Genomic DNA, 27,556 nt, shown 5'->3' with positions numbered 1-27,556 from the left:
TCCTCCCACGGGTGTCCCTGTTCATCATGGGCTGGAGTCAACCATGTGCGAAGTTTCAGTTGGATGGATTCGACCATTCGAGTGTCGTTTTAACTGATCGGCCACTAATGTATTAACGAATATGTGTAATGAATGTTTTGAAAAATCTATTATTGACAACTATTACTGCATTCATTGAAGATTCGTTATTCTGACCATCCAATTGCGGCTTCTTGATTGAAATATCCCTTGAAAGCGAAAAAATAATCGTCTCCGCAAAGCCTTCGATACAAAAAACATTCAAAGCTGTATTTTGTAAGTCTCGGGCCATGCCATAAACTGAATGAGCATTCACTTATACATCAGATGCTACAATCAGTATTATTATTCATTGGCCAATCAATTGAAACGACACCCGATCGGTCAGATCCACTCGACTGCAACGTCACACACGTAGCTCAAGCTCTGAATCAATTAGGACACCCTGTATTGAAGCAACTAGTAGGTATCAGTTTGACTCTCGGCTTGATGAGGTAAACTGCAATGTTTAAGACACGTCGGCAAAAAACTGTTTTCGAACGCGTCTTCATCGCGGAATCCAAGACTTATTCAACTTTTCTATCTTGACCGGTTACACAGTAAACTTCCAGTATTGCTCATATTTTATCTTTTTATATCTATGACAGACTCGTGTTAAGGCCAAGTAGTCAATCTTGTAACGTTAGGATAGCAATTTGTAATCCAATGAAGTGAATATTTCGCCGTAGACCCGATTAATTTGCATCGCGGATCAACCGGTTTCGGTTGATCAAGATTATACTGATAATTATTCATCTATCAAACAGGCCAAGGTTGCGGTCAGATAAACATTTGAGTTTGTAAAGTATCATTAGATCTTTATATGCAATATGGAAATTAAGTCGATATCGAAGGACGATGCTTCGATCAACGCTTGGCAGGAAATCGTAGAATTGCATGAAAATTGGCATACCGGGGTTTTTCAGACCGCTGAATCCGAATCCGTACTCAGAATTCACGTACAGACCATAGGGGGCGCCCTATCAACACTCTGAAGTGGCGGGAAAATGGAAGACAGTTTGTTCTTTTACTCACACGGTATCGTTTACATACAATGGACATGAGAATGGTTTCTCGAGGGTTCTCGGGCTCTGTAAATCTGCCTGCTGTGTCAGAATTGACAACTACCCAAATTCAAGATGGCGCAGCCTAGATGGCGGTCATCGAATTCCAAGAAATACGAATTTTGCCATGAATTTTGTTACTCGGGGGCTTTTGAGGTCGCTGAAACCGAATCCGCCATCTTGGCTCCGCCATCTTGAATTTAGGAATTGGCCAATTCTGACACCGGATTCGGTTTCAGCGACCCCAAAAACCCCCGAGTAATGAAATTTAGCCATTTATTCGCAAACCTGTGTCGTACCACTTTTGGAGCTGCTGCTCGTCAAAAGATCTTGCACTCAACCGGTTAAACAAGATCTTATTACTAGAAATGTGGTGATTTCTGACACACAAGATGACTTAGGACGCTGCAATGACGTCACGTACAACGAATTTCATGACTTGAAGGACATCAACTTGTTACCGCTGACAAAATATTCGTGACTACAAGTAATAGTCAACTAACTCCGAATACCGCGTTAATGAAATTCTAACACACAAGAAAAAAACGAATGCAACATTAGAAAGCTGCTTTACCTCTGAGTTTGAAAGCAGACCGGATTTATACGATAGGCTACGATTAATGCAGGTTCTACGCTCACTGATTCCATGTGAACATTACAAAGTTACTAACCTTGAAAAAGAGAGTGGGGAAAATGTTCGATCATTCTGGGGGTGATATGTGATGCGTTGTTCTCCAATTATATAAGAACAGAGAATCTGGTTTCAGATTCCAGAGATCAGTTTGATCAGAGTGGATACAAAAATCTTATCTTCCCTCAGCTTCGAATACTTCTGGTACGTCAGGAAAGTGAGTTTTGTAGAAACTAACAGAGAGAAATGTTGTAATACGACAGGCCGATTTCATTGAAATATTATACAGAAATTTCTGAGATATGTAAAGAGAGCAGTGTTTCGGGTTTTCACTGAATCGTAGGATGGACCCTTCGACGGTAGCCACGCTTGCGGTGGCATGCTTCGTATTGTACCGGATAATCAATTTTACAATCAAGCTGTTTAAAGTTGCTTTGCTCTTCGAATACCCGCTAAACGCAGAGGAATTACCGAGTCTGCCTTTCGTTGGCCATGCGTATCTCTTTATTGGCGGTAATGAAGGTAAGCAAGATCCTTTTCTTGTCGAATTGGTTAATGAATCTTCCGTAACGAATAGTATTATACTGAGGCACTATAAAATATGCAATTGCAGCTATCTTAAACAGGATGAATCAACTGGGGAAAAACTATCCTACGTGGTGTCGAGTTTCATTTGGTAACAATCCAGTGTACTTGATGACTTCACCTGAACATCTGAAGGTAAAGTGATCTGATGATATTCAAACGCTGATGAAACTTTGAGATCTGAGTTGATTCGTCATTTCAGGAGATACTCCTGAGTCAGAAGACCATTAAAAGAAGCTTCTTTTACGACTTTGCGCGACCATTGTTGGGGGACGGATTAATGACAGCTCCCGGTAGGTGAATGATGTCACTTTGACATTTAACTTCATGTAAGATATCGGAGTCAGGAAAGTATTGCCTCGATCCCATTGAATTTGTGGTGATGTATAAATGCATCTAAGTGAGCCTGCGTCACATGAAGTCAAGTTTCCCTAGGGTTGATTCATATGTCGAGTGAGCAGATCAACATGAATCATACTTATGGTCCTCATGCCCAAGCGAAGTTCATCGAGCTAGCAAAGGGTACGATTTCGATAACGAATGACGCGAAATCTGACCACTGGTTTCCTGAATAGCTTTTGGAATTCATGAATCTTCCGTTGAATCGCAAAAGACTATTATTGTGGACAACCGAAATCAAATTGCGGTCAATATTAATAACTTAGAACCTGGGAGTGAAACGGCTGTGAACTTCACATGCATAAACGACGATGCATATCTTATTTATTTTCATACGAATTTCTCCAGAATATATGACTTCGTTTCGTACTGCTACTTGTGAACCTTATCTGATGCGTAATCGTGATAATAAACACCATAATTGCTGACGTAAGTCGTCGTTGTTTCTACGTCAATATGTTGTGACGATGATAATCGCGTTTAACAGTTCATTTCTCTCAACATCTCAATCGTCGGCATCATCATCGTGTTGACTTCGTTCAGTTGCCACATCTGGAAGATTGAAAATTTACGAGACGTATAATCAGATGAAAAGTGTGTCCGATCGAAAACATAACGAATGGAGAGTTCAACGGAGCAACTAAAACCAACTAAGTTGAATCTGATTTAAGAAAGTATTTGTAAACCCGACGAAACCGTTTCAACTCGGAATTTCAATTAAAAATATCTTGTTATTATCACATACGAGTAATCACATTATTTAATCCTTTTTTTCGCTCAAAAATTCGTATAATCGTCTTGTTGCATACAAAAATAGCTTGTTTTATTCGCAAAACAACTTGCGGAAAATTGTGTGAGAGGGATTTTTTCTTGAGTGCGTCAATTTCCAAAGAAAATCCGATACATATTTGACGGTAATAATTCACAGATGGTAAATTCGCGATTAAACAAGAAACACGTTAATGGTGATTGAAATTCGACTCATTGTTAGATGATCCGTTGATAATTCATCTGCGAATACAGTTGGCTATTGTTTATTAAAATCAGGCAAACACTATGGATTTTTTGTTAAATCAAGTGTAAAATACTGAAATTTCTATGATGTAGTTGAAATAACGAGGTGATTGCTGTTAAATTTAAGTACCTCAACATGTTGTCCACCGTTACCAAGGCTTACACAATTGAATGTCACCATTTTTTTTTCGTCAATTAACTTCAGTGACACCGATTCAAAGCTTTGTTTTATCATGTTTCTGTTTTCATATCTTTTCAACTTTATTGAACAACCCATTCATTCTTGAGAAAAACAAGATTTTATACACCGTATACTGAAACTGAAAAGCACCCACTGTTTGAGACATGTATTATAGAGACTCCCCTATCGCTGTGGGAATTGGAATTGAGAATTACGAATAGTTGACCAGTAAATAAATTTGGCCATGTCTCCATCGAAATGCATCTCTAGGGCGATGCGTTCATGTTCATATCCAAAATTGTTGCCGAATACTGGAGAATTTTTCGTTACAGAGTCAATGTGGGAAGTGCACCGAAAATTGATTCAGCCGTCCTTTAATCCGGTGGTTCTCAAGTCTTTCTTGAAAACATTTGCCACTTTGTCAGTGACACTGGCCAAAAAGATGGAACAACACTTGGATGGACCGGAATTCGAAATATACAGATACGTTTCGCTGTGTACATTCGACGCAATCTGTGGTAAGTCAGCTGTAATTTCGGGAGAATCAATTATGGCCATGTGAACAACACATTTTTTTGTAATCAGAGGCAAGTACAATTATACTTTACGTGTCATAGTGACGGCCATGGGCGTCAATCTGAATGCAATGGAGACCGCGAAATGTGAGTTCGACGAAGCAGTAAGTAAGTAAGTAAATTGAAGTGCATTTTTCGTGGTCAACGCATTATCCTTTCGCTCGATTACACGTTCATTGCAAAACTCGAATCCTGATCACTTTATTTGGAGCAGAACGCATTCGACAATCTCACTTGAATCATGGATTCATAATTTTTCAAATCACCAATGCAATCCCTCGGATTATGCAATAATTCTGTCTCTACAGGGTGATGACTGGTTTTACCAAACGAGCCACCAGTCCTTGGCTGTACCCAGACTTTATTTTCTACCGTACGCAAGTTGGCAAGGACCAAACAAAGTACATCAAGTTTATTCACGACTTCACTGATAACGTAAGTGCGAGACATCTTCATTTACATAATCACTGCATGCATTGGTCATGTCATTTTGTCGACAAGAAGTACCCTATCCCCCGAATCCTTCGCGCGGTACTTCGACACGGAATGAGACAAGATCACTTGCAGGAAAACTTTAATCGAGAGTACGGACGAATCATTCTCCCAAAATTCATTCCTTTGACATATTGAGTAACAAGTTTGATGTGGCTCAAAAGTACCATACAAGTAATGATAAAACTTGACGATCGCTTTGGATTCAAAATTCGATTTCATTGGTATTCTGATTTCGCATGTTACCTTTCGGCAAAGTTTCGTTCCGATATTGAAAGTTCTTGCAGTCAATTGTTTGTTACTATTTGTCTGGAAGCATATTGTTTGAGCTGACCAAAGGGGTAGATTCGTACACCTGAACGAAATAATACATTTTTGTAGATGGAACGATACATGACATTTATACTGACGTTTGTTACGCGCATTTTTGCTTCACTTGACCAACCCGAAGGAGTTACGAAGCACTCACCACTTGCATGATATAATAATTCAGCGACCTGCGATGCCAGCTGCAAGAACGAAATTGAGCTCACGCTTCATAGCCATACAAATATCTCGCCATCTCCATTGTGGGAAGTTTCTCTCTTCTCACAAATTAGGCAACTTAGGATTAATCAGGATTTCGGTACCATGGTGAGTGATTGAATGATGAGGTCGTCTGTAATAGTCATCATAGTAATTCATTTGAGTTGACGTTTCGATTCAGCCCGGTCAGCCATCCCCGGGTTGCAATAATACAAAATTACAGACACATGAAAAAGTTGTATGACTATCCCTTACAATAGGTCGTGTTCGGAACTTTGTATGTGATCTGATGTTGTTACAAATTGAATAAGGTCGTAACAAGGTCGCAACAAAAATAATACAGCTTACAGAACCATCGATAGATTCCCAAACCTGCGTGACGTCGTGATCACGCGTGACTTTTACGACGTTACCGTCGATCCTTAGTTTAGTCCCGCAGAAATTCGATAAATGAATGAACCAACACTGGTCTTACTTATTCGCTGGCCTGCGCAGTGGGCCTCCTCTCTTAGAGTTTCGGATCTATGGCCCTCGTTATGGTGCTACTGTCTAATTTTTTTGCAATTATTAACAAGTATTTCCTGGTATTTCGTTCCCGCAAAGGGTTCAAGGATTCATGGAAACAGGCATCCGCTTGTCCCGTTCTGAGTTATGAACGACAAGCCTGTTCCAGCAATTGTTTTTTCTTGTCTGGAATACGCATTAAAACGAATTACTTGAATAGAGCAATAATTGATGGACGTCTAAATTTATCAAAACAGCCAAAACACTGGCGTAAGCTCTGAAGGATAAATTACCAAACAGTGCGGTTTCATTTCAGGTGATCCGACAGCGGAAACCAAAAATCGTCCGGCGTAGTGATCAACGGGTATCGGCCGATAATGAAGAAGATTCTTTTGGCAAGTACCACGCAATCCAGGTGTAGTCGTACAGTGCCCCGACAGAGTTTTTGTTTCGTAGCTGTGAGTAATACTTGGGGCCTTCTGCCTTACAACTTTGATGAATTATATTTGACACCTAGATAACGATGGATTTCCGGGGCCATTCGTAAATGTGCGGGGTGTGCTGCATGCCGATGTTTTAATCACTTTCACATTTTTGTATCAGACACGTCCGCGGCTAGATCTCGGATACTGATAGAAAATCTCCTGAGACTATCGATGGAGAACAAAACGCTGACAGATGAACAGATCCGGTGTCATATTGATACGACGATCGTAGGTGTAAGTATAACATAGTTTATACTGTCATCGCGGCGTAGCTTCAATAAATTGTTATAGGTGTCAGTTTTGTGATTCGCTGAGAACGAAACAGTAGATCCACCTAGACCATTGTCAACTCGCTATATGACGCATCAATTCGCTATCTTACCATTAATATTCTCTGTTAGGGCACCGACACAGCGGCCATCACGATGAACTATTTTTTGTTGATGCTGGCATCCCATCAAGACATTCAGGTGTGTTTGTTATGCAGGTATACATTATGTAATGATCTTACAGAAGCGAGCATTGCGTGTTGTTCACCTTTTATAAGGCTCTACGTATAATAATTCGCTTTTCGTATCATTGGACAGGAAAAAATATACCAGGAATTGTGCGACATTTTTGAAGAGAATGTCTTGGAGGATGACAATGAAGAGTTGCATATCACGATGGACGCCTTGGTGAAAATGACGTACACGGAGAGAGTGATCAAAGAAACTATGCGCCTGTTCCCGGGTGCGCCCATAATCGGCCGGGAGACAACGGATGATTTGAAGTTAGGTTCGGAAGCTTTCCTCATTTAATATATTTTTCTGCCATCGTACCTGGGTACTGTCCTCAAAATCAAGTGATAGGTATGTCATTCAGAGAAGTTATTCCTAAAATTATCAATCTAAAATTATTTTGTAGGCCAGTTAACTGTGCCGAAAGGGACTTCAGTCATGCTTAATATTTTCGGCGTTCATAGAAGTGAGAAATACTGGCCCGACCCTCTAAAATTTGATCCAGACAGATTCTTACCCGAAAGATTCGCGACACAAGAACCATACTCGTACTTACCATTCAGTGGGGGACGAAGAAATTGTATCGGTAAGGAAAGTACTATAATTGACAACGAACTTATATCGTTATACTAATAATTCATCGAGATTCTCCGACATCGTCATCAACTTCATATTTGGTGTATTTTTGAGCGAAAGAATATTGCTCAGAGTTCGAAACACGATTACATAGGTACCGATGCTATGACTTCCAATGACTGAACAGGTTTCTCTCAATTTCAGGTTGGAGGTACGGTATGATGTTGATGAAGACAGTTGCCGCAACAATTGTCTGGAAGTACGTTCTGACCAAGGATGAAGTGATACCAGTCAAAGATTTACGGCTGACGTTCGATATTTTACTGGGATCTGTTTATCCCGACACCTTAAGGATTAGGAGACGCGTTAAATAGCATGCTTTTCAGTAAAGCGACGTCTACTGCATAGTATAACCCACGTACGGTTATCAATTATGTTTCGTATTAAAGATTGCAAATAAAATTACCACACTGCACAATTTCATTGACGTTTAAATCGACTGATCTTTGATCCCAATCAACAGAGCCTTTCTCAACTCAAAAGCGATTAGATTTTAGATACGATCCATCGTGTAGTTGTTGTTTCTTTGTTCCTGGTTATGATATTTTCTGAGAAACGGTCCGATTTACTGAGAATTTTCGTACAAAATTCTCGTCACTTTTTTTAGCTATCCAATATTCTCTAAATAGTGGACAACCAAGAGCACGTAGATATTACTTAAGGAAATATGACTGTTCACGTGCGGAAAATGATCCTGCGATGGCTAATTTTTTTTCCTCGTCCATTTCGTTGGCAATGGAGACTTTCATCCTGTAGCACGCCGCCCGAACGATAAACAGCGACGCGATACCGGCAGGTATTCTCCATCGTCAACGTTAGCTACTGGGAAAGAAAATTAGCTGTCGCAAAATCAACTTCCTTCGTTATAGGTGCAAGCCATGATACTTGTATCAATATGGTTGAAAATTTTCATTCCATAGTGATATTGCTGAACATGAAATTGCCAAAACTGAACGTGTAGTGTTGAACGATACATAGAGTAGAAAAGAACAAACGGAACCGAATGGTTCTCGAAAGATATTCATAAAGAGTCATCTTTCTCATTTCCAGTGAGAAAAGCCTATTTAACGAAATGCCAAAACACAAATCACTCTGTTTTTGGCTGAACTTAAGTCGACATATGCTTATGAAATATGACAGGTTTTGTGTCGTAACTTCTCGGTGTGACGGACTCAATAGTCATGTTTTCTTCGCCGTAGAAGGTGATATTCACGAAGGCTTTCCATCGCAAAATGGAATCTTGACCTGTAGCCGCTTTCGTGGCGGCGTGTTTCATATTTTACCTGGTAATCGAGATTATAGTCGAGCTTCCGAATATCGAATTGCTTTCGGAATACTCGTCCGATGTTGAGGGGTTACATCCAGTCCAAACTTATCAAAAATTATTATTCTTTTTCTACGTAATAGTCTAGCCACATCTTTTCCGAATATTTTCAAAATTGGTTTCTGTAACTACATTACATGTGTCGACGAAGATGTAAGCTGCGTCAGGTAACGTCAGAGCCCAACAATCTACTAAATCGGTTAAACTGATCAGCCTGTGAGTAAGCTGTGAATGCGAAAGGTCTTTCATACGACTGAGAAATCGCCGGCTAAAGGTCACAGATATTTTAATTTTATCCCTTACAAAATTTGCGTTAAAACAAGAGTCATAACCGACGCGTTTATACCCGAACCACATTTTCCGGTGTGATGGGGCCTCTATCTCAAACACCGTTTCATGGATTAACTTCAAAATTCGCATACACACTCCTTTCAGATTCTGCACGCGTTTTTGATTGGATTTTTCGATAAGGTTCACTACTTTTCGATGATACCTAAAATAGGGGCGATTATCGGTTTAAAAGGCGACGATTCTGTTCAAATCGTCATGTATTTCTCATTTTTTCGAATATTCAAAACCCCGATCGGTGAAGCATAACTATTGTCATCTACGTTGAGACACATTTCGAATTTTTAATTCCAGATATGGCGCTTCGCCACTATAACCCGTACTGCTTAGTTTCGCGAGAAGCACAGAGGTTCAATAATATCGTATGGCTGGAAATTTTGAACGTCTTTTTTTTAACAACAAACCGACTGTAGATACATCCCAATAGTTTGTGATCACTAACCAAAGATCGAATGATTACTTCAGACGTTTTGGTCCCTCAACCTTACTACTGTCAGATAATCTCTGGAAACTATCCGACGACAAGAAAACACCGACAGGAAAATCGGTACGGGATCACGTTGATACAACGTGGGAGGCGTTTCAATTTTCTTTTTTCGGGCAGCGATTTAACGGCCATAGCAGGCTTCTTCGTCATGCTGATGGTTGAATCTCATCCTGATCTTCAAGCGAATGCATAAGGCTCATTCGCTTTACGGCGTTACCCAGGTCTTAAAAAAGAAGCCTTGTATCGTTGTGTGCATCTAAGGCACTGCGGAGAAAATCATTCGTTCGCTTTTAAAACTTATGATATTGACAAAATCACACTTTGGAAAGGCGTAATGATTTTGATATCAGTAATAAATTGTTCATTCAAATAATAAGAGCCTACGCGAATCGAAAATGACTACTGTTTCAAGTATATGCGCACGAGGCTAAGCCAATGGCACGACTGTTTATAAAGGAAATACATAATTATCAGTATTATTATTGATTGGCCAATCAATTGAAACGACACCCGATTGGTCAGATCCACTCAACGGAAACGTCGCACACGGTCGACTCCAGCTCTGGATGAATTAGGGCACCCTGTATTGAAGCAACTAGTAGGTATCGGTTTGACTCTCGGCTTGATGAAGTAAACTGCAACGTTTAAGACACGTCGGCAAAAAACTGTTTCCGAACGCGTCTTCATCGCGGAATCGAAGACTTATTCAACTTTTCTATCTCAAACGGTTACAAAGTAAACTTCCAGTATTGCTCACATTTTATCTTTTTATATCTACGACAGACTCGTGTTAAGGTCAAGTAGTCCATCTTGTAACGTTAGGATGGCTATTTGTAATCCAATGAAGTGAATATTTCGCCGTAAACCCGATTAATTTGAAGCCCGGATCAACCGGTTTCGGTTGATCAAGATTATACTGATAATTATTCATCTATCAAACAGGCCAAGGTTGCGGTCGGATGAACATTTGAGTTTGTAAAGTATCATTAGATCTTTATATGCAATATGGAAATTAAGTCGATATAGAAGGACGATGCTTTGATCAGCGCTTGGCGTGGTTATCGAAATATACATGTGGCATAGTGGGTACGGAATTTTTGATCCAGGGTGCGTTTCACTAATTATTTGTAACTGCCAAGACACCAAGTCCAGTGCAGAGAAAGGTACAAGTAATCATCAATTAGATTTGATTTTTCGACGAGTCGCGTTACATTTTCAATTTCGCCTTCGAGTGGCCTGTTTCGTTCTCCGAGTGACTATCAAAATTTTTCTAACATCAAACGCTCAAGAATTGCTCTGCCAAAATCGAGCCAGGCCTAGCTTCTTTTTCGCGTTGGTTTGTAAATTATCCGATACGATGTATCGGCTGATTCTTTGGACTTTCGGAAAATATGCAAAATACCAATGATGGGACGGTCATCAACCCGATCCTGACAACAATTCAGTCAAAGTCTGCAGTGTGGCTCAACTCAGACAGAAACACCTGCATGGATCAACGATTCCTCGTGAATATGTTTCGACAATTGATGAAGTCGAAGTACCCAAAATGATACTCTGCTAAGATCTACGGAGCCTGTTGCTCTAAGAATCAAGAAACTTTCAATCATGCATGCATTTTACCGGGACAGCATAATCCGCGTGATAGTACTCAGATAAGAGTTGAAGCTTTCGGATTATTAATTGCGAATAATACGATGGCAATTGATATTTTAGTCAACGGTTGCGGCGACTATTTTGACGTCCGCTGCATGGAGTGCCGGCACGTTTTACCAGGGCTTTAGAGTGACCGCGGGTTCAGTAGTCACTGCGTTCTGACAGCATCACAGGATGGTTTGTTATAACCGTGCTTGGTGTACGGAAGTTATTGAATCCAGTTTGTTTGATTGACAAATTGTAGAAAAAAAACTTGTATTACGTAAAGTCGTGAAGCGGAAGATCCATACGAACTCAATGTAAGATGTACCGAATGAGTGTGGGAAAAATGGCCGCTGTCGGAAATGACACGGATGAGATATTTTTCAATAGTAGCTTTGAGAAACCGATTGATCGCACTCACAGTATGAATAGTAAAAATCGGTAATTTTTAGAGTCTGATCACTCGCGAACAACCATACACACGATTAAACAGAATCTTGTTATTAGAAATGTGGTGACTTCTGACACGCGAGATTACTTAGGACGCTGTGATTACGTCACGTACAACGAATTTGATGGCTTGAAGGATATCAACTTGTTACCGCTGATAAAATATTCAAGACTACAAGTAGCAGTCAACTAACTCCGAATACCGCGTTAATGAAATTCTAACGCACAAGAAGAAAACGGATACAATGTTAGCAAGCTGCTTTACCTCTGAGTTTGAAAGCAAACCGGATTTATCCGATAGGCTACGAGTAAATTCAGGTTCTACGCTCACTGATTCCATGTGAACATAAAATAATTACTATCCTTGAAATAGGGAGGGGGAAAAATGTTCGATCATTCTGGGCGTGATATGTGATGCGTTGTTCTCCAATTATATAAAAACAGAGAATCTGGTTTCAGGTTCCAGTGATCAGTTTGATCAGAGCGGATACGAAAATCTTGTCTTCCCTCAGCTTCGAATACCGCTTGAGTTTTGTAGAATCTAACAGAGAGAAGCGTTGTAAATCGACAGGCCGATTTCATTGAAATTTTATACAGAAATTTCTGAGATATGTAAAGAGAGCAGTGATTCAGGTTTTCACTGAATCGTAGGATGGACCCTTTGACGGTAGCCACGCTTGCGGTGGCATGCTTCGTATTGTACCGGATATTCAATTTTACAGTCAAGCTGTTCAAAGTTGCTTTGCTCTTCGAATACCCGCTGAACGCTGAGGAAATACCGAGTCTGCCTTTCATAGGCCATGCGTATCTCTTTACTGGGGGTAATGAAGGTAAGCAAGATCCTTTTCTTGTCGAATTGGTGAATGAATCTTCGGTAACGAATAGTATTATACTGAGGCACTATAAAATATGCCATTGCAGCCATATTAAACAGGATAAATCATCTGGGGAAAAACTATCCTACGTGGTGTCGAGTTTCAATTGGTGACAATCCATTGTACTTGATAACTTTACCTAAACATCTGAAGGTAAAGTAGTCCGATCATAATCGAACGCGTACGGAACTTTGAGATCTGAGTTGGTTTGTCATTTCAGGAGATACTCCTCACTCCGAAGGCCATTGAGAAAAATTACTTGTACGAAATCGTGCGACCCTGGTTGGGGGACGGATTACTCACAGCTCCTGGTAGGTGAACGATGTTACTTTACTATTTGACTTCAAGTGAGATATATTGAGCCTCAAAGACTTTCATTGCGGACAACTGAAATCGAATTGAGTGATCTGGCTGTAAGCTTCACATGCGTGAATGACGATGCATGTCTTTTTTTTCATAATAATTTTTCCAGCACAGTCAACTCCATTTCCTACTGGTACTGGTGGACTTCATATGTCGCGTGATCATGGCAATAATCATCGTGATTACTGACGTAAGTCGTCGGTGTTTTTACGTCCACACGTACGTTGTCACGACGATAATCACGTTTATCGGATCATGTCTCGCAACATCTCAATTGTCGGCATCATCACCGTGTTGGATTCATTCATTTGCCAGATCTGAAAGATTGAAAATGTACGTGACGTACGATCGGGTGAAGAATCTGTCTGATTGAAAACATGACGAATCGAGATTGAGACGGAGCAAATGAAGCCAATCAAGTCGAATCTGATTCAAGGAAGTGTTTACAAGGCAGATGAAAACGTTTCATTTCGGAATTTCAATTATGAATATCTTGTTGTTATCACATAAGAGAAATCGCATCATTTTATCATTTTTTCACTGAAAAATCCGTAAAGTTCGTCATGCTGCATTCAAAAATAGCTCGATCCATTCGCAAATCAACTTCTGATAAATCGTGTAAGACAGATTCTTTTTTCAGTGCGTCGGTTCGCAATGAGAGTATAGTACATGTGACCTTACCCACTTACAGATAGTAAATTCCTGATTGAACCAGAAACACGTCATTGTTTATTACGGTTTGACTTGATGTGAGACGATCTGTTGAGAATTCGATCAGAACCCAACCCGGTTGTCATTTACTAGAATCAGACAAGCAGTATCGATTTTAAAAAAAAACAAGTGTATAATTCTGGAATTTCTCTGATCTAGTTGATATAGTGAGGTGATTGCAATTGAATCTCAGTATGTCAACATCTTCGCCGCCATTTCGAAAATTTTTACAGTTGAATGTTTCTAATTTTTTTTCGACAATTAGCATCACTGACACTGATTGAAGGCTCGGTTTCATCACTTTTTTGTTTCCGCATTTCTTCGACCTTACTTGACAACCTATTCATTCTAGAAGAAAACGGAATATTATCCGTCGCATATTGATATTGAAAACCACCCACAGACACATGTATTATAGATATTCCCCTATCGCTATGGGAATTGGATTTCAGATATACGAATAGATGACCAGTGAATACATTTGGCCACGTTTCTCTACCGAAATGCATCTCTTGGGCAATTGGTCTGTGTTGATATCCAAAATTTTTGCCGAATACTAGAGAATTTTTCGTTACAGCGTCAGTATGGGAAGTGCACCGAAAACTAATTCAGCCGTCCTTCAATTCCGTGGCTCTCAAGTCTTTCGTCAAAACATTTGCCACTCTGTCAGGGACTCTGGCCAAAAAGATGGAGCAACACTTGGACGGATCGGAATTCGAAGTACGCAAATACGTTTCGCTGTGTGCATTGGACGCAATCTGTGGTAAGACAGCTGTAATTTCGGGAGAATCAATTATAGCCATGTGAACAATACATTTTTTTTGTAATCCGAGGCAAGTACAATTATACTTTACGTGTCACAGCGACAGCTATGGGCATCAACCTGAAAGCAATGGAGACCGAGAAATGTGAGTTCGACGAAGCAGTAACTAAGTAAGTAAATTGGAGTGCATTTTTCGTGGTCACCACATTATCTTGCTCAATTACACGTTGTTCTCACGACCCGAAACCTAATCACTTATTTGGAGCACAACGTTGTTTCAACAATCCTACCTGAATCTTAGATTCATATTTTTCCGGGTTACCAATGCTAATCCTCAGATTGTGCAATAATTCTGTCTTCATAGGTTGATACATAATATGATCAAACGAGCCATTAGCCCTTGGCTGTACCCAGACTTCATTTTCAACCGTACTCAACTTGGCACGGACCAAAGGAAACACATTAAGTTTATACAAGAGTTTGGTATCAACGTAAGTGCTGGATATCTTCATTCACATAATCACGGTATGCATTGGTCATGTCATTTTGCGAACAAAAAGTACCCTATCACCCGAATCCTTTGCGGAGTACTTTAAAAGGGAATGAGGCAAGATAACCTGCAGGACAACTTCAATCGAGAGTACGGACGAATCATTCTCCTAAAATTCATTTCTTTGACGTATTGAGTATATGATATAAACAATGACAAAACTTGACGATGTATTCGGATTCAACATTCATTTACACTGGTATTCTAATTTCGCGTTGTTACCGTTCGGCACATTTTCGTTCCGATATTGAAAGTTCTTGCAGTCGATTGTTTGTTACCGGTTGTTTGGAAGCATATTGTTTGAGCTGACTAAAGAGGTAGATTCATAGAACAGAACGAAGTAATACGTCATTTTGTAGTTGGAACGATTCACGACATCTACCCTGACGTTTGTTACGCGCACTTTTGCTCCACTGGACCAAACCCGATGAAGTTACCAAGCACTCAACACTTGCACAATATAATACCTCAGCGACCTGCGATAAAAGCTGCAAGAACGAAATTGAGCTCACGCTTCGTCGCGGAACTCAGACAACGGCCACCAAACATTGAGATCGGTCGAGTTATCCTACGTCCACTTTTCGACACACAAACTGAAACATGGCTCTCCCTTCTCCGACTGGCCGCTACTCCATGTCTCACAAAATTCTATCGCTGGACATGAAATCAGCTCTTATCACTTCGCAGCCCTACGAATATCTCGCCATCTTCGTTGTGGGAGATTTCTCTCTTCTCGCAAATTAGGCAACTGTTTCAACACTTGTCTTTCTCACTTTTGCGTTGATTGATTCAGATTTTGTGACCATGGTAGGTGATCGAATGATAAACTCGTCAGAAATGGTCATTAATGTAATTCATCTGAGTCAACGTTTCGATCTAGCCCGGCCAGCCATCTTCGGGCTGCAATAATACAAAAACTAGGAAGACATAAAAAAATTGTACGGCTATCCCTGATAATGAGTCGTGTTCAGAACTCTTGTACGTGATCTGATATTGTTACAAATCAAATTTATGTGTGAGGGGGCAGTGTAAAAATTAGTTGTACAGTAAGTTTTTCAAATGTCGCTTTCAAGGTTGCAACAAGAATTAAGATAGCTTACCAAATCATCGACAGATTCCCACATATACGTAACGTCCTGATCACACGTGACTTTTATGATGTTACCGTCGATTCTTCGCTCAGTGCCGCCGAAATTCGATGAAGAAAAATGAAACAATACTGAAGTTTTACTTATTCGCTGGCCTGCACAATTTCCGCTTTCGGAGTTTCGGATCCATGACCCTCGTCTCCGTGCTATTTTCCAATTTTTTTGCAATTATTAACACGTATTCCCTGGTATTGCGTTCCCGCAAGGGGTTCAAGAATTTGTTTGTAACGGGCATCCGCATGTCCCGTTATAAGTTATGAACGATAAGCATATTTCCGCAATTGAAGTGCTTGAACAGAGCAACAATTGGTGGACGTCTTAATTTATCAAAATGCCCAAAACGCGGGTGTTAACTCTGAGGGATAAATTAACATATAGTACGGTCTCATTTCAGGTCATCCGACAGAAGAAAGCAACAATAGTCCGTCGTAGTGATGAAGGAGTATCGGCCGATGATGAACAAGATTCTTTTGGCAAGTACCACACAATCCAGATATAGTCTTACAGTACCACGATAGAGTTTCTGTTCCATTGGCCGTGAGTTGTACTTGAGGCTTTCTGCACAACAACTTTGACATCTAAAAACCAGGATAACAGTAGATTTCTGGTGCCGTTCATGAATGGGTGAGGTGTACTGCATGCTGATTCTTTCACTTTCACATTTTTGTATCAGGTAATTTCGCGGCTGGACCTCAGATACTGTTAGAAAATCTCCTGAGACTATCGACCTACAATAAAACGCTGACAGACGAAGACATCCGGAATCATGTTGATACGATGATCGTAGCTGTAAGTATAACACAGTGATACAGTCATCGCGGTGTAGCTTGAATAAATTGTTATACTTGTCAGTTTTATGATTCATTGAGAACGGAACAGTTGGTCCACCTAGACCATTGTCAACTCGCTATAAGATGCATCATTCGCAATCTCACCATTAATATTCTCTGTTAGGGCGCCGATACAGTGGCCAACACGATGAACTTTGTTTTGTTGATGTTGGCATCCCATCAAGACATTCAGGTGTGTTTGTTATGCGGGTATACATTATGTAATGATCTTACTGAAGTCAGCATTGCGTGTTGTTTACCTTTTATAAGGCTTGACGTACAATGATTCGCTTTTTGTATCATTGTTTAGGAAAAAATATACCAGGAATTGTGTGACATTTTTGGAGAGAATGTCTTACACGATGACAGTGAAGAGTTACAGTTTACGATGGATCACTTGGCGAGAATGACGTACATGGAAAGAGTGATCAAAGAAACTATGCGCCTGTTCCCGGGTGCGCCCGTAATCGGCCGGGAGGCTACGGATGATTTGGAATTAGGTTCGCAAGCTTTCGTCATTCAATCTATTTTTCTGCTATCGTATCTCAGTGTTTACCCTAATATTAAGTGATAGGTATGTCATTCGAAGGCGGCGTATCGAGTTACTTCTACAATGATCAACCTTTTTATAGGCCAATTTACTTTGCGAAAAGGGACTTCGGTCATGCTTAATATTTTCGCCGTTCATAGAAGTGAGAAATACTGGCCCGACCCTCTCAAATTTGATCCAGACAGATTCTTACCCGAAAGATTCGCGACACAAGAACCATACTCATACTTACCATTCAGTGGGGGACGAAGAAATTGCATCGGTAAGGAAAGTACTATAATTGACAACGAACTTATATTGTTATACTAATAATTCATCGAGATTCTCCGACATCGTCATCAATTTCATATTTGGTGTATTTTTAAGCGAAAGATTATTGCTCAGAGTTTAAAACACGATTACAGAGGTACCGAGGCCGTGACTTCCAACGACTAAACAAGTTTCTCTCAATTTCAGGATCAAAGTACGCTATGATCTTCATGAAGACAATCACCGCAACGATTCTCTGGAAGTACATTCTGACCAAGGATAAAGTGACACCAGTCAAAGATTTACGGCTGACGTTCGATATTTTACTGAGATCTGTTGATCCTGACACATTCAGGATTAGGAGACGCGTTAAATAGCATGCTTTTCAGTAAAGTAACGTCTACTGCATAGTGCAACCCACGTACGGTTATCAACTATGTTTCGTATTTAAGAATGCAAATAACATTACCACACTGCACAATTTCATTGACGTTGAAATCGCCTGGTCTTTGATCCCAATCAACGGGGCTTGTCTCAACTCGAAAGCGATTAGTTTTAGATACGATCGGTCTTCCTTGTCCTAGTCATAATATTTTCTGAGAAACTGTCCGATTTACTGAGAATTTTCGTACAAAATTCTCGTCACTTTTTTTAGCTATCCAATATTCTCTAAATAGTGGACAACCAAGAGCACGTAGATATTACTTAAGGAAATATGACTGTTCACGTGCGGAAAATGATCCTGCGATGGCTAATTTTTTTTCCTCGTCCATTTCGTTGGCAATGGAGACTTTCATCCTGTAGCACGCCGCCCGAACGATAAACAGCGACGCGATACCGGCAGGTATTCTCCATCGTCAACGTTAGCTACTGGGAAAGAAAATTAGCTGTCGCAAAATCAACTTCCTTCGTTATAGGTGCAAGCCATGATACTTGTATCAATATGGTTGAAAATTTTCATTCCATAGTGATATTGCTGAACATGAAATTGCCAAAACTGAACGTGTAGTGTTGAACGATACATAGAGTGGAAAAGAACAAACGGAACCGAATGGTTCTCGAAAGATATTCATAAAGAGTCATCTTTCTCATTTCCAGTGCGAAAAGCCTATTTAACGAAATGCCAAAACACAAATCACTCTGTTTTTGGCCGAACTTCAGTCGACATATGTTTATGAAATATGACAGGTTTTGTGTCGTAACTTCTCGGTGTGACGGACTCAATAGTCATGTTTTCTTCGCCGTAGAAGGTGATATTCACGAAGGCTTTCCATCGCAAAATGGAATCTTGACCGGTAGCCGCTTTCGTGGCGGCGTGTTTCATATTTTACCTGGTAATCGAGATTATAGTCGAGCTTCCGAATATCGAATTGCTTTCGGAATACTCGTCCGATGTTAAGGGGTTACATCCAGTCCAAACTTATCAAAAATTATCATTCTTTTTCTACATAATAGTCTAGCCACATCTTTTCCGAATATTTTCAAAATCGGTTCCTGTAACTACATTACATGTGTCGAAGAAGATGTAAGCTGCGTCAGGTAACTTCCGAGCCCAACAAGCTACTAAATCGGTTAAACTGATCAGCCTGTGAGTGAGCTGTGAATGCGAAAGGTCTTCCATGCGACTGAGAAATCGCCGGCTAAAGGTCACAGATATTTTAATTTTATCCCTTACAAAATTTGCGTTAAAACAAGAGTCATAACCGACGCGTTTATACCCGAACCACATTTTTCGGCGTGATGGGGCTTTTATCTCAAACACCGTTCCATGGATTAACTTCAATCTTCGCATACACACTCCTTTCAGATTCTGCACGCGTTTTTGATTGGATTTTTCGATAAGGTTCACTACTTTTCGATGATACCCAAAATAGGGGCGATTATCGATTTAAAAGGCGACGATTCTGTTCAAATCGTCATGCATTTATCATTTTTTCGAATATTCAAAACCCCGATCGGTGAAGCACAACTATTGTCATCTACGTTGAGACACATTTCGAATTTTTAATTCCAGATATGGCGCTTCGCCACTATAACCCGTACTGCTTAGTTTCGCGAGAAGCACAGAGGTTCAATAATATCGTATGGCTGGAAATTTTGAACGTCTTTTTTTTAACAACAAACCGACTGTAGATACATCCCAATAGTTTGTGATCACTAACCAAAGATCGAATGATTACTTCAGACGTTTTGGTCCCTCAACCTTACTACTGTCAGATAATCTCTGGAAACTATCCGACGACAAGAAAACACCGACAGGAAAATCGGTACGGGATCACGTTGATACAACGTGGGAGGCGTTTCAATTTTCTTTTTTCGGGCAGCGATTTAACGGCCATAGCAGGCTTCTTCGTCATGCTGATGGTTGAATCTCATCCTGATCTTCAAGCGAATGCATAAGGCTCATTCGCTTTACGGCGTTACCCAGGTCTTAAAAAAGAAGCATTGTATCGTTGTGTGCATCTAAGGCAGTGCGGAGAAAATCATTCATTCGCTTTTAAAACTTATGATATTGACAAAATCACACTTTGGAAAGGCGTAATGATTTTATTATCAGTAATAAATTGTTCATTCAAATAATAAGAGCCTACGCGAATCGAAAATGACTACTGTTTCAAGTATATGCGCACGAGGCTAAGTCAACGGCACGACTGTTTATAAAAAAAATACATAATTATCAGTATTATTATTGATTGGCCAATCAATTGAAACGACACCCGATTGGTCAGATCCACTCAACGGAAACGTCGCACACGGTCGACTCCAGCTCTGGATGAATTAGGGCACCCTGTATTGAAGCAACTAGTAGGTATCGGTTTGACTCTCGGCTTGATGAGGTAAACTGCAACGTTTAAGACACGTCGGCAAAAAACTGTTTCCGAACGCGTCTTCAACGCGGGTTCGAAGACTTATTCAACTTATCTATCTTAACCGGTTACAAAGTAAACTTCCAGTATCGCTTATATTTTATCTTTTTATATCTACGACAGACTCGTGTTAAGGTCAATTAGTCAATCTAGTAACGTTAGGATGGCTATTTGTAATCCAATGAAGTGAATATTTCGACGTAAACCCGATTAATTTGCATTCCGGATCCATCGGTTTCGGTTGATCAAGATTACACTGATAATTGCTCATCTATCAAACAGACCAAGGTTCCGGTCCGATAAAAAGTATCATTAGATCTTTTTATGCAATATGGAAATTAAGTCGATACAGAAGGACGATGCTTTGATCAGCGCTTGGCGTGGTTATCGAAATATACATGTGGCATAGTGGGTACGGAATTTTTGATCCAGGGTGCGTTTCACTAATTATTTGTAACTGCCAAGACAACAAGTCTAATGCAGAGAACGGTACAAGTAATCATCAATTAGATTTGATTTTTCGACGAGTCGCGTTACATTTTCAATTTCGCCTTCGAGTGGCCTGTTTCGTTCTCCGAGTGACTATCAAAATTTTTCTAACATCAAACGCTCAAGAATTGCTCTGCCAAAATCGAGCCAAGCCTAGCTTCTTTTTCGCGTTGGTTTGTGAATTATCCGATACGATGTATCGGCTGATTCTTTGGACTTTCGGAAAATATGCAAAATACCAATGATGGGGCGGTCATCAACCCGATCCTGACAACGATTCAGTCAAAGTCTGCAGTGTGGTTTAACATTCATAGTTCCGAAACGCGGATGAATAAAAAAGCGTCACGGCGAAAGATTTAGAATAACCCGCCACTTGACTATTGGTCAAATCGAAGTGACGCTCCATTCTTGACTTATGTTTGCGTCGATTCAGATCAATCTTTTCGCAAAATGTCGTGCCCGCGCCGAATACCGACTTTCGTCTTCGAGCACTGACGCGACGATCAACGAATCGCTCTGTACTGGCTCAGTCAGAAACTCCTGCACGGATACAACGATTCTTCGTGAATATGTTTCGACAATGGATGAAGTCGAAGTAGCCAAAATGATACTCTGCTAAGATCTGCGGAGCCTGTTGCTCTAAGAATCAAGAAACTTTCAAACATGCATGCATTTTACCGGGACAGCATAATCCGCGTGATAGTACTCAGATAAGAGTCGAAGCTTTCGGATTATCAATTGCGAATAATACGATGGCAATTGATATTTTAGTCAACGGTTGCGGTGACTATTTTGACGTTCGCTGCATGGAGTGCCGGCACGTTTTACCAGGGCTTAAGAGTAACCGCAGGTTCAGTAGTCACTGCGTTCTGACAGCATCACAGGATGGTTTGTTATAACCGTGCTTGGTGTACGAAAGTTATTGAATCCAGTTTGTTTGATTGACAAAATGTAGAAAAAAAAATTGTATTACGTAAAGTCGTGAAGCGGAAGATCCATACGAACTCAATGTAAGATGTACCGAATGGGTGTGGGAAAAATGGCCGCTGTCGGAAATGACACGGATGAGATATTTTTCAATAGTAGCTTTGAGAAACCGATTGCTTTTGATCACACTCACAGTATAAATAGTAAAAATCGGTAATTTTTAGAGTCTGATCACTCGCGAACAACCATACACACGATTGAACAGAATCTTGTTATTAGAAATGTGGTGACTTCTGACACGCGAGATTACTTAGGACGCTGTAATTACGTCACGTACAACGAATTTCCTGGGTTGAAGGATATTAACTTGTTACCGCTGATAAAATATTCAAGACTACAAGTAGTAGTCAACTAACTCCGAATACCGCGTTAATGAAATTCTAACGCACGAGAAGAAAACGAATACAATGTTAGCAAGCTGCTTTACCTCTGAGTTTAAAAGCAAACCGGATTAATACGATAGGCTACGAGTAAATTCAGATTCTACGCTCACTGATTCCATGTGAAAATTGAATAATTACTATCCTTGAAATAGGGAGTGGGGGAAATGTTCGATCATTCTGGGCGTGATATGTGATGCGTTGTTCTCCAATTATATAAAAACAGAGAATCTGGTTTCAGGTTCCAGTGATCAGTTCGATCAGAGCGGATACAAAAATCTTATCTTTCCTCAGCATCGAATACCGCTTGAGTTTTGTAAAATCTAACAGAGAGAAGCGTTGTAAATCGACAGGCCGATTTGATTGAAATTTTATACAGAAATTTCTGAGATATGTAAAGAGAGCAGTGTTTCGGGTTTTCACTGAATCGTAGGATGGACCCTTTGACGGTAGCCACGCTTGCGGTGGCATGCTTCGTATTGTACCGGATAATCAATTTTACAGTCAAGCTGTTTAAAGTTGCTTTGCTCTTCGAATACCCGCTAAACGCTGAGGAAATACCGAGTCTGCCTTTCATAGGCCATGCGTATCTCTTTATTGGGGGTAATGAAGGTAAGCAAGATCCTTTTCTTGTCGAATTGGTTAATGAATCTTATGTGACGAATAGTATTATACTGAGGCACTATAAAATATGCAATTGCAGCCATATTAAACAGGATAAATCAACTGGGGAAAAACTATCCTACGTGGTGTCGAGTTTCATTTGGTAACTATCCAGTGTACTTCATGACTTCACCTGAACATTTGAAGGTAAAGTGATCTGATGATATTCAAACGCGGATGAAACTTTGAGATCTCAGCTGATTTGTCATTTCAGGAGATACTCCTCACTCCGAAGGCCATTGAGAAAAATTACTTGTACGTATTCGGGCGAGCCTGGTTGGGGGACGGATTAATCACAGCTCCTGGTAGGTGAACGATGTTACTTTACCATTTGACTTCAAGTGAGATGTATTGAGCCTCAAAGACTTTCATTGCGGATAACTGAAACCGAATTGAGTGATCTGGCTGTAAGCTTCACATGCGTGAATGACGATGCATGTCTTTTTTTCATAATAATTTTTCCAGCACATTCAACTCCATTTCCTACTGGTACTGGTGGACTTCATCTGTCGCGTAATCATGGCAATAATCATCGTGATTACTGACGTAAATCGTCGGTGTTTTTACGTCCACACGTACGTTGTCACGATGATAATCACGTTTATCAGATCATGTTTCGCAACATCTCAATTGTCGGCATCATCACCGTGTTGGATTCATTCATTTGCCAGATCTGAAAGATTGAAAATGTACGTGACGTACGATCGGGTGAAGAATCTGTCTGATTGAAAACATAACGAATCGAGATTGAGACGGAGCAAATAAAGCCAATCAAGTCGAATCTAATTCAAGGAAGTGTTTGCAAGGCAGATGAAAACGTTTCGTTTCGGAATTTCAATTATAAATATCTTGTTATTATTACATAAGAAAAATCGCATCATTTCATCATTTTTTCACTGAAAAATCCGTAAAGTTCGTCATGCTGCATTCAAAAATAGCTCGATCCATTCGCAAATTAATTCCTTATAAATCGTGTAAGACAGATTCTTTTTTCAGTGCGTCGGTTCGTAAAGAGAGTATGGTACATGTGACCTTAATCATTCACAGATAGTAAATTCCTGATTGGACCAAAAACACGTCATTGTTTATTACAGTTTGACTTAATGTGAGACGATCTGTTGAGAATTCAATCAGAACCCAACCTGGTTGTCGTTTATTAGAATCAGACAAGCAGTATCGATGTTTGAAAAAAACAAGTGTGAAATTCTGGAATTTCTCTGATCTAGTTGATATAATAAGGTGATTGCAATTGAATTTCAGTATGTCAACATCTTCGCCGCCATTTCGAAAATTTTTACAGTTTAATGTTTCTAATTTTTTTTCGACAATTAGCATCACTGACACTGATTGAAAGCTCGGTTTCATCACTTTTTTGTTTCCGCATTTCTTCGACCTTACTGGACAACCTATTCATTCTAGAAGAAAACGAAATATTATCCGTCGCATATTGATATTAAAAACCACCCACTGACACATGTATTATAGATACTCCCCTATCGCTATGGGAATTGGATTTCAGATATACGAATAGATGACCAGTGAATACATTTGGCCATGTTTCTCTACCGAAATGCATCTCTTGGGCAATTGGTCTGTGTTGATATCCAAAATTTTTGCCGAATACTAGAGAATTTTTCGTTTCAGCGTCAGTATGGGAAGTGCACCGAAAACTGATTCAGCCGTCCTTCAATTCCGTGGCTCTCAAGTCTTCCGTCGAAACATTTGCCACTCTGTCAGTGACACTGGCCAAAAAGATGGAGCAACACTTGGACGGATCGGAATTCGAAGTACGCAAATACGTTTCGCTGTGTGCATTGGACGCAATCTGTGGTAAGACAGCTGTAATTTCGGGAGAATCAATTATAGCCATGTGAACAACACATTTTTTTTGTAATCCGAGGCAAGTACAATTATACTTTACGTGTCACAGCGACGGCTATGGGCATCAACCTGAAAGCAATGGAGACCGAGAAATGTGAGTTCGACGAAGCAGTAACTAAGTAAGTAAATTGGAGTGCATTTTTCGTGGTCACCACATTATCTTGCTCAATGACACGTTGTTCTCACGACTCGAAACCTAATCACCTTATTTGGAGCACAACGTTGTTTTAACAATCCCACCTGAATCTTAGATTCATATTTTTTCGAGTAACCAATGCTAATCCTCAGATTGTGCAATAATTCTGTCTTCATAGGTTGTTGAATAATATGATCACACGAGCTATCAGCCCTTGGCTGTACCCAGACTTCATTTTCAACCGTACTCAACTTGGCACGGACCAAAGGAAACACATTAAGTTTATACAAGAGTTTGGTATCAACGTAAGTGCTGGATATCTTCATTAACATAATCACGGTATGCATTGGTCATGTCATGTCAATCAACAAATAGTACGGTTTCATTTCAGGTCATCCGACAGAAGAAAGCAACAATCGTCCGTCGTAGTGATGAAGGAGTATCGGCCGATGATGAACAAGATTCTTTTGGCAAGTACCACACAATCCAGATGTAGTCTTACAGTACCACGATAGAGTTTCTGTTCCATTGGCCGTGAGTTGTACTTGAGGCTTTCTGCCCAACAACTTTGACATCTAAAAACCAGGATAACAGTAGATTTCTGGTGCCGTTCATGAATGGGTGAGGTGTGCTGCATGCCGATTCTTTCACTTTCACATTTTTGTATCAGGTAATTTCGCGGCTGGACCTCAGATACTGATAGAAAATCTCCTGAGACTATCGACCGACAACAAAACGCTGACAGATGAAAACATCCAGAATCATGTTGATACGATGATCGTAGCTGTAAGTATAACACAGTTGATACTGTCATCGCGGCGTAGTTTTAATAAATTGTTATACTTATCAGTTTTGTGATTCATTGAGAACGGAACAGTTGGTCCACCTAGACCATTGTCAACTCGCTATAAGATGCATCATTTGCAATCTCACCATTAATATTCTCTGTTAGGGCGCCGATACAGTGGCCACAACGATGAACTATGTTTTGTTGATGCTGGCATCCCACCAAGACATTCAGGTGTGTTTGTTATGCAGGTATATATTATGTAATGATCTTACAGAAGCAAGCATTGCGTGTTGTTCACCTTTCATAAGTCTCTGCGTACAATGATTCGCTTTTTGTATCATCGTTTAGGAAAAAATATACCAGGAATTGTGTGACATTTTTGGAGAGAATGTCTTACACGATGACAGTGAAGAGTTACAGTTTACGATGGATCACTTGGCGAGAATGACGTACATGGAAAGAGTGATCAAAGAAACTATGCGCCTGTTCCCGGGTGCGCCCATAATCGGCCGTGAAGCAACGGATGATTTGGAGTTAGGTTCGCAAGCTTTCGTCATTTAGTCTATTTTTCTGCTATCGTATCTCAGTGTTTCCCTTAATATTAAGTGATAGGTATGTCATTCGAAGACGGCGTATCGAGTTACTCCTACAATGATCAACCTTTTTATAGGCCAATTTACTTTGCGAAAAGGGACTTCGGTCGTGCTTAATATTTTCGGCGTTCATAGAAGTGAGAAATACTGGCCCGACCCTCTAAAATTTGATCCAGACAGATTCTTACCCGAAAGATTCGCGACACAAGAACCATACTCATACTTACCATTCAGTGGGGGACGAAGAAATTGTATCGGTAAGGAAAGTACTATAATTGACAACTAACTTACATCGTTATACTAATAATTCATCGAGATTCTCCGACATCGTCGTCAATTTCATATTTGGTGTAATTTTAAGCGAAAGATTATTGCTCAGAATTTGAAACACGATTACAGAGGTACCGATGCCGTGACTTCCAACGACTGAACAAGTTTCTCTCAATTTCAGGATCGAAGTACGCTATGATCTTCATGAAGACAATCACCGCAACGATTCTCTGGAAGTACGTTCTGACCAAGGATAAAGTAATACCAGTCAAAGATTTACGGCTGACGTTCGACGTTGTACTGAAATCTGTTGATCCTGACACATTCAGGATTAGGAGACGCGTTAAATAGCATGCTTTTTAGTAAAGCAACGTCTACTGCATAGTACAACCCACGTACGGTTATCAATTATGTTTCGTAATAAAGATTGCAAATAAAATTACCACACTGCACAATTTCATTGACGTTGAAATCGACTGATCTTTCATCCCAATCAACGGGGCCCTTCTCAACTCAAAAGCGATCAGTTTTAGATACGATCGGTCTTCCTTGTCCTAGTTATAATATTT

At 40.1% G+C, this 27,556-nt stretch overlaps 4 protein-coding genes across 11 annotated transcripts in view; 3 read left to right on the top strand and 1 right to left on the bottom strand.

Annotated features, from left to right (window-relative positions):
- The window catches only part of LOC124184077 (protein turtle homolog A-like), a 385,811-nt gene that overhangs the window by 151,349 nt on the left and 206,906 nt on the right, over positions 1-27,556 (bottom strand). The gene's annotated exons all lie outside the window — the stretch shown is intronic.
- LOC124184073 (cytochrome P450 4C1-like) lies at positions 1,979-18,641 on the top strand. Of its 5 annotated transcripts, none has more exons than XM_046573457.1 (12): positions 1,979-2,274; positions 2,366-2,472; positions 2,540-2,630; positions 4,264-4,449; positions 4,549-4,618; positions 4,815-4,941; positions 6,344-6,422; positions 6,631-6,746; positions 6,914-6,982; positions 7,100-7,289; positions 7,419-7,598; positions 18,139-18,641. In XM_046573457.1, the coding sequence occupies exons 1-12, from the start codon at positions 2,097-2,099 to the stop codon at positions 18,306-18,308; spliced, it is 1,563 nt and encodes a 520-aa protein (XP_046429413.1). In that variant the 5' UTR covers positions 1,979-2,096; the 3' UTR covers positions 18,309-18,641. The 5 variants fall into 5 exon arrangements, with proteins under 5 accessions (XP_046429413.1, XP_046429414.1, XP_046429411.1 ...); XM_046573458.1 differs by lacking the exon at positions 18,139-18,641 and adding an exon at positions 7,793-8,071 and having other exon boundaries at positions 7,518-7,598; XM_046573455.1 differs by lacking the exon at positions 18,139-18,641 and adding an exon at positions 7,793-8,071.
- Positions 12,322-27,447, top strand: LOC124184072 (cytochrome P450 4C1-like). 3 transcript variants are annotated; one of them, XM_046573453.1, is made up of 12 exons: positions 12,322-12,722; positions 12,814-12,920; positions 23,532-23,622; positions 24,962-25,147; positions 25,248-25,317; positions 25,513-25,639; positions 25,726-25,804; positions 26,005-26,120; positions 26,287-26,355; positions 26,473-26,662; positions 26,795-26,974; positions 27,169-27,447. In XM_046573453.1, exons 1-12 carry the CDS (start codon positions 12,545-12,547, stop codon positions 27,336-27,338), a joined length of 1,563 nt encoding a protein of 520 aa, XP_046429409.1. In that variant the 5' UTR covers positions 12,322-12,544; the 3' UTR covers positions 27,339-27,447. The 3 variants fall into 3 exon arrangements, with proteins under 3 accessions (XP_046429409.1, XP_046429408.1, XP_046429410.1); XM_046573452.1 differs by lacking the exons at positions 12,322-12,722; positions 12,814-12,920 and adding exons at positions 22,944-23,266; positions 23,358-23,464; XM_046573454.1 differs by lacking the exons at positions 12,322-12,722; positions 12,814-12,920; positions 26,287-26,355 and adding exons at positions 22,944-23,266; positions 23,358-23,464.
- LOC124184078 (cytochrome P450 4C1-like) lies at positions 13,327-16,834 on the top strand. The gene is made up of 5 exons (XM_046573477.1): positions 13,327-13,463; positions 14,419-14,604; positions 14,705-14,774; positions 14,969-15,095; positions 16,697-16,834. Exons 2-5 carry the CDS (start codon positions 14,529-14,531, stop codon positions 16,799-16,801), a joined length of 378 nt encoding a protein of 125 aa, XP_046429433.1. The 5' UTR covers positions 13,327-13,463; positions 14,419-14,528; the 3' UTR covers positions 16,802-16,834.

This window comes from Neodiprion fabricii, chromosome 5 (genome assembly GCF_021155785.1).
Source record: "Neodiprion fabricii isolate iyNeoFabr1 chromosome 5, iyNeoFabr1.1, whole genome shotgun sequence".
Classification (NCBI taxonomy): Eukaryota; Metazoa; Arthropoda; class Insecta; order Hymenoptera; family Diprionidae; genus Neodiprion; species Neodiprion fabricii.
This window is presented reverse-complemented; position numbering and strand designations above follow the sequence as displayed.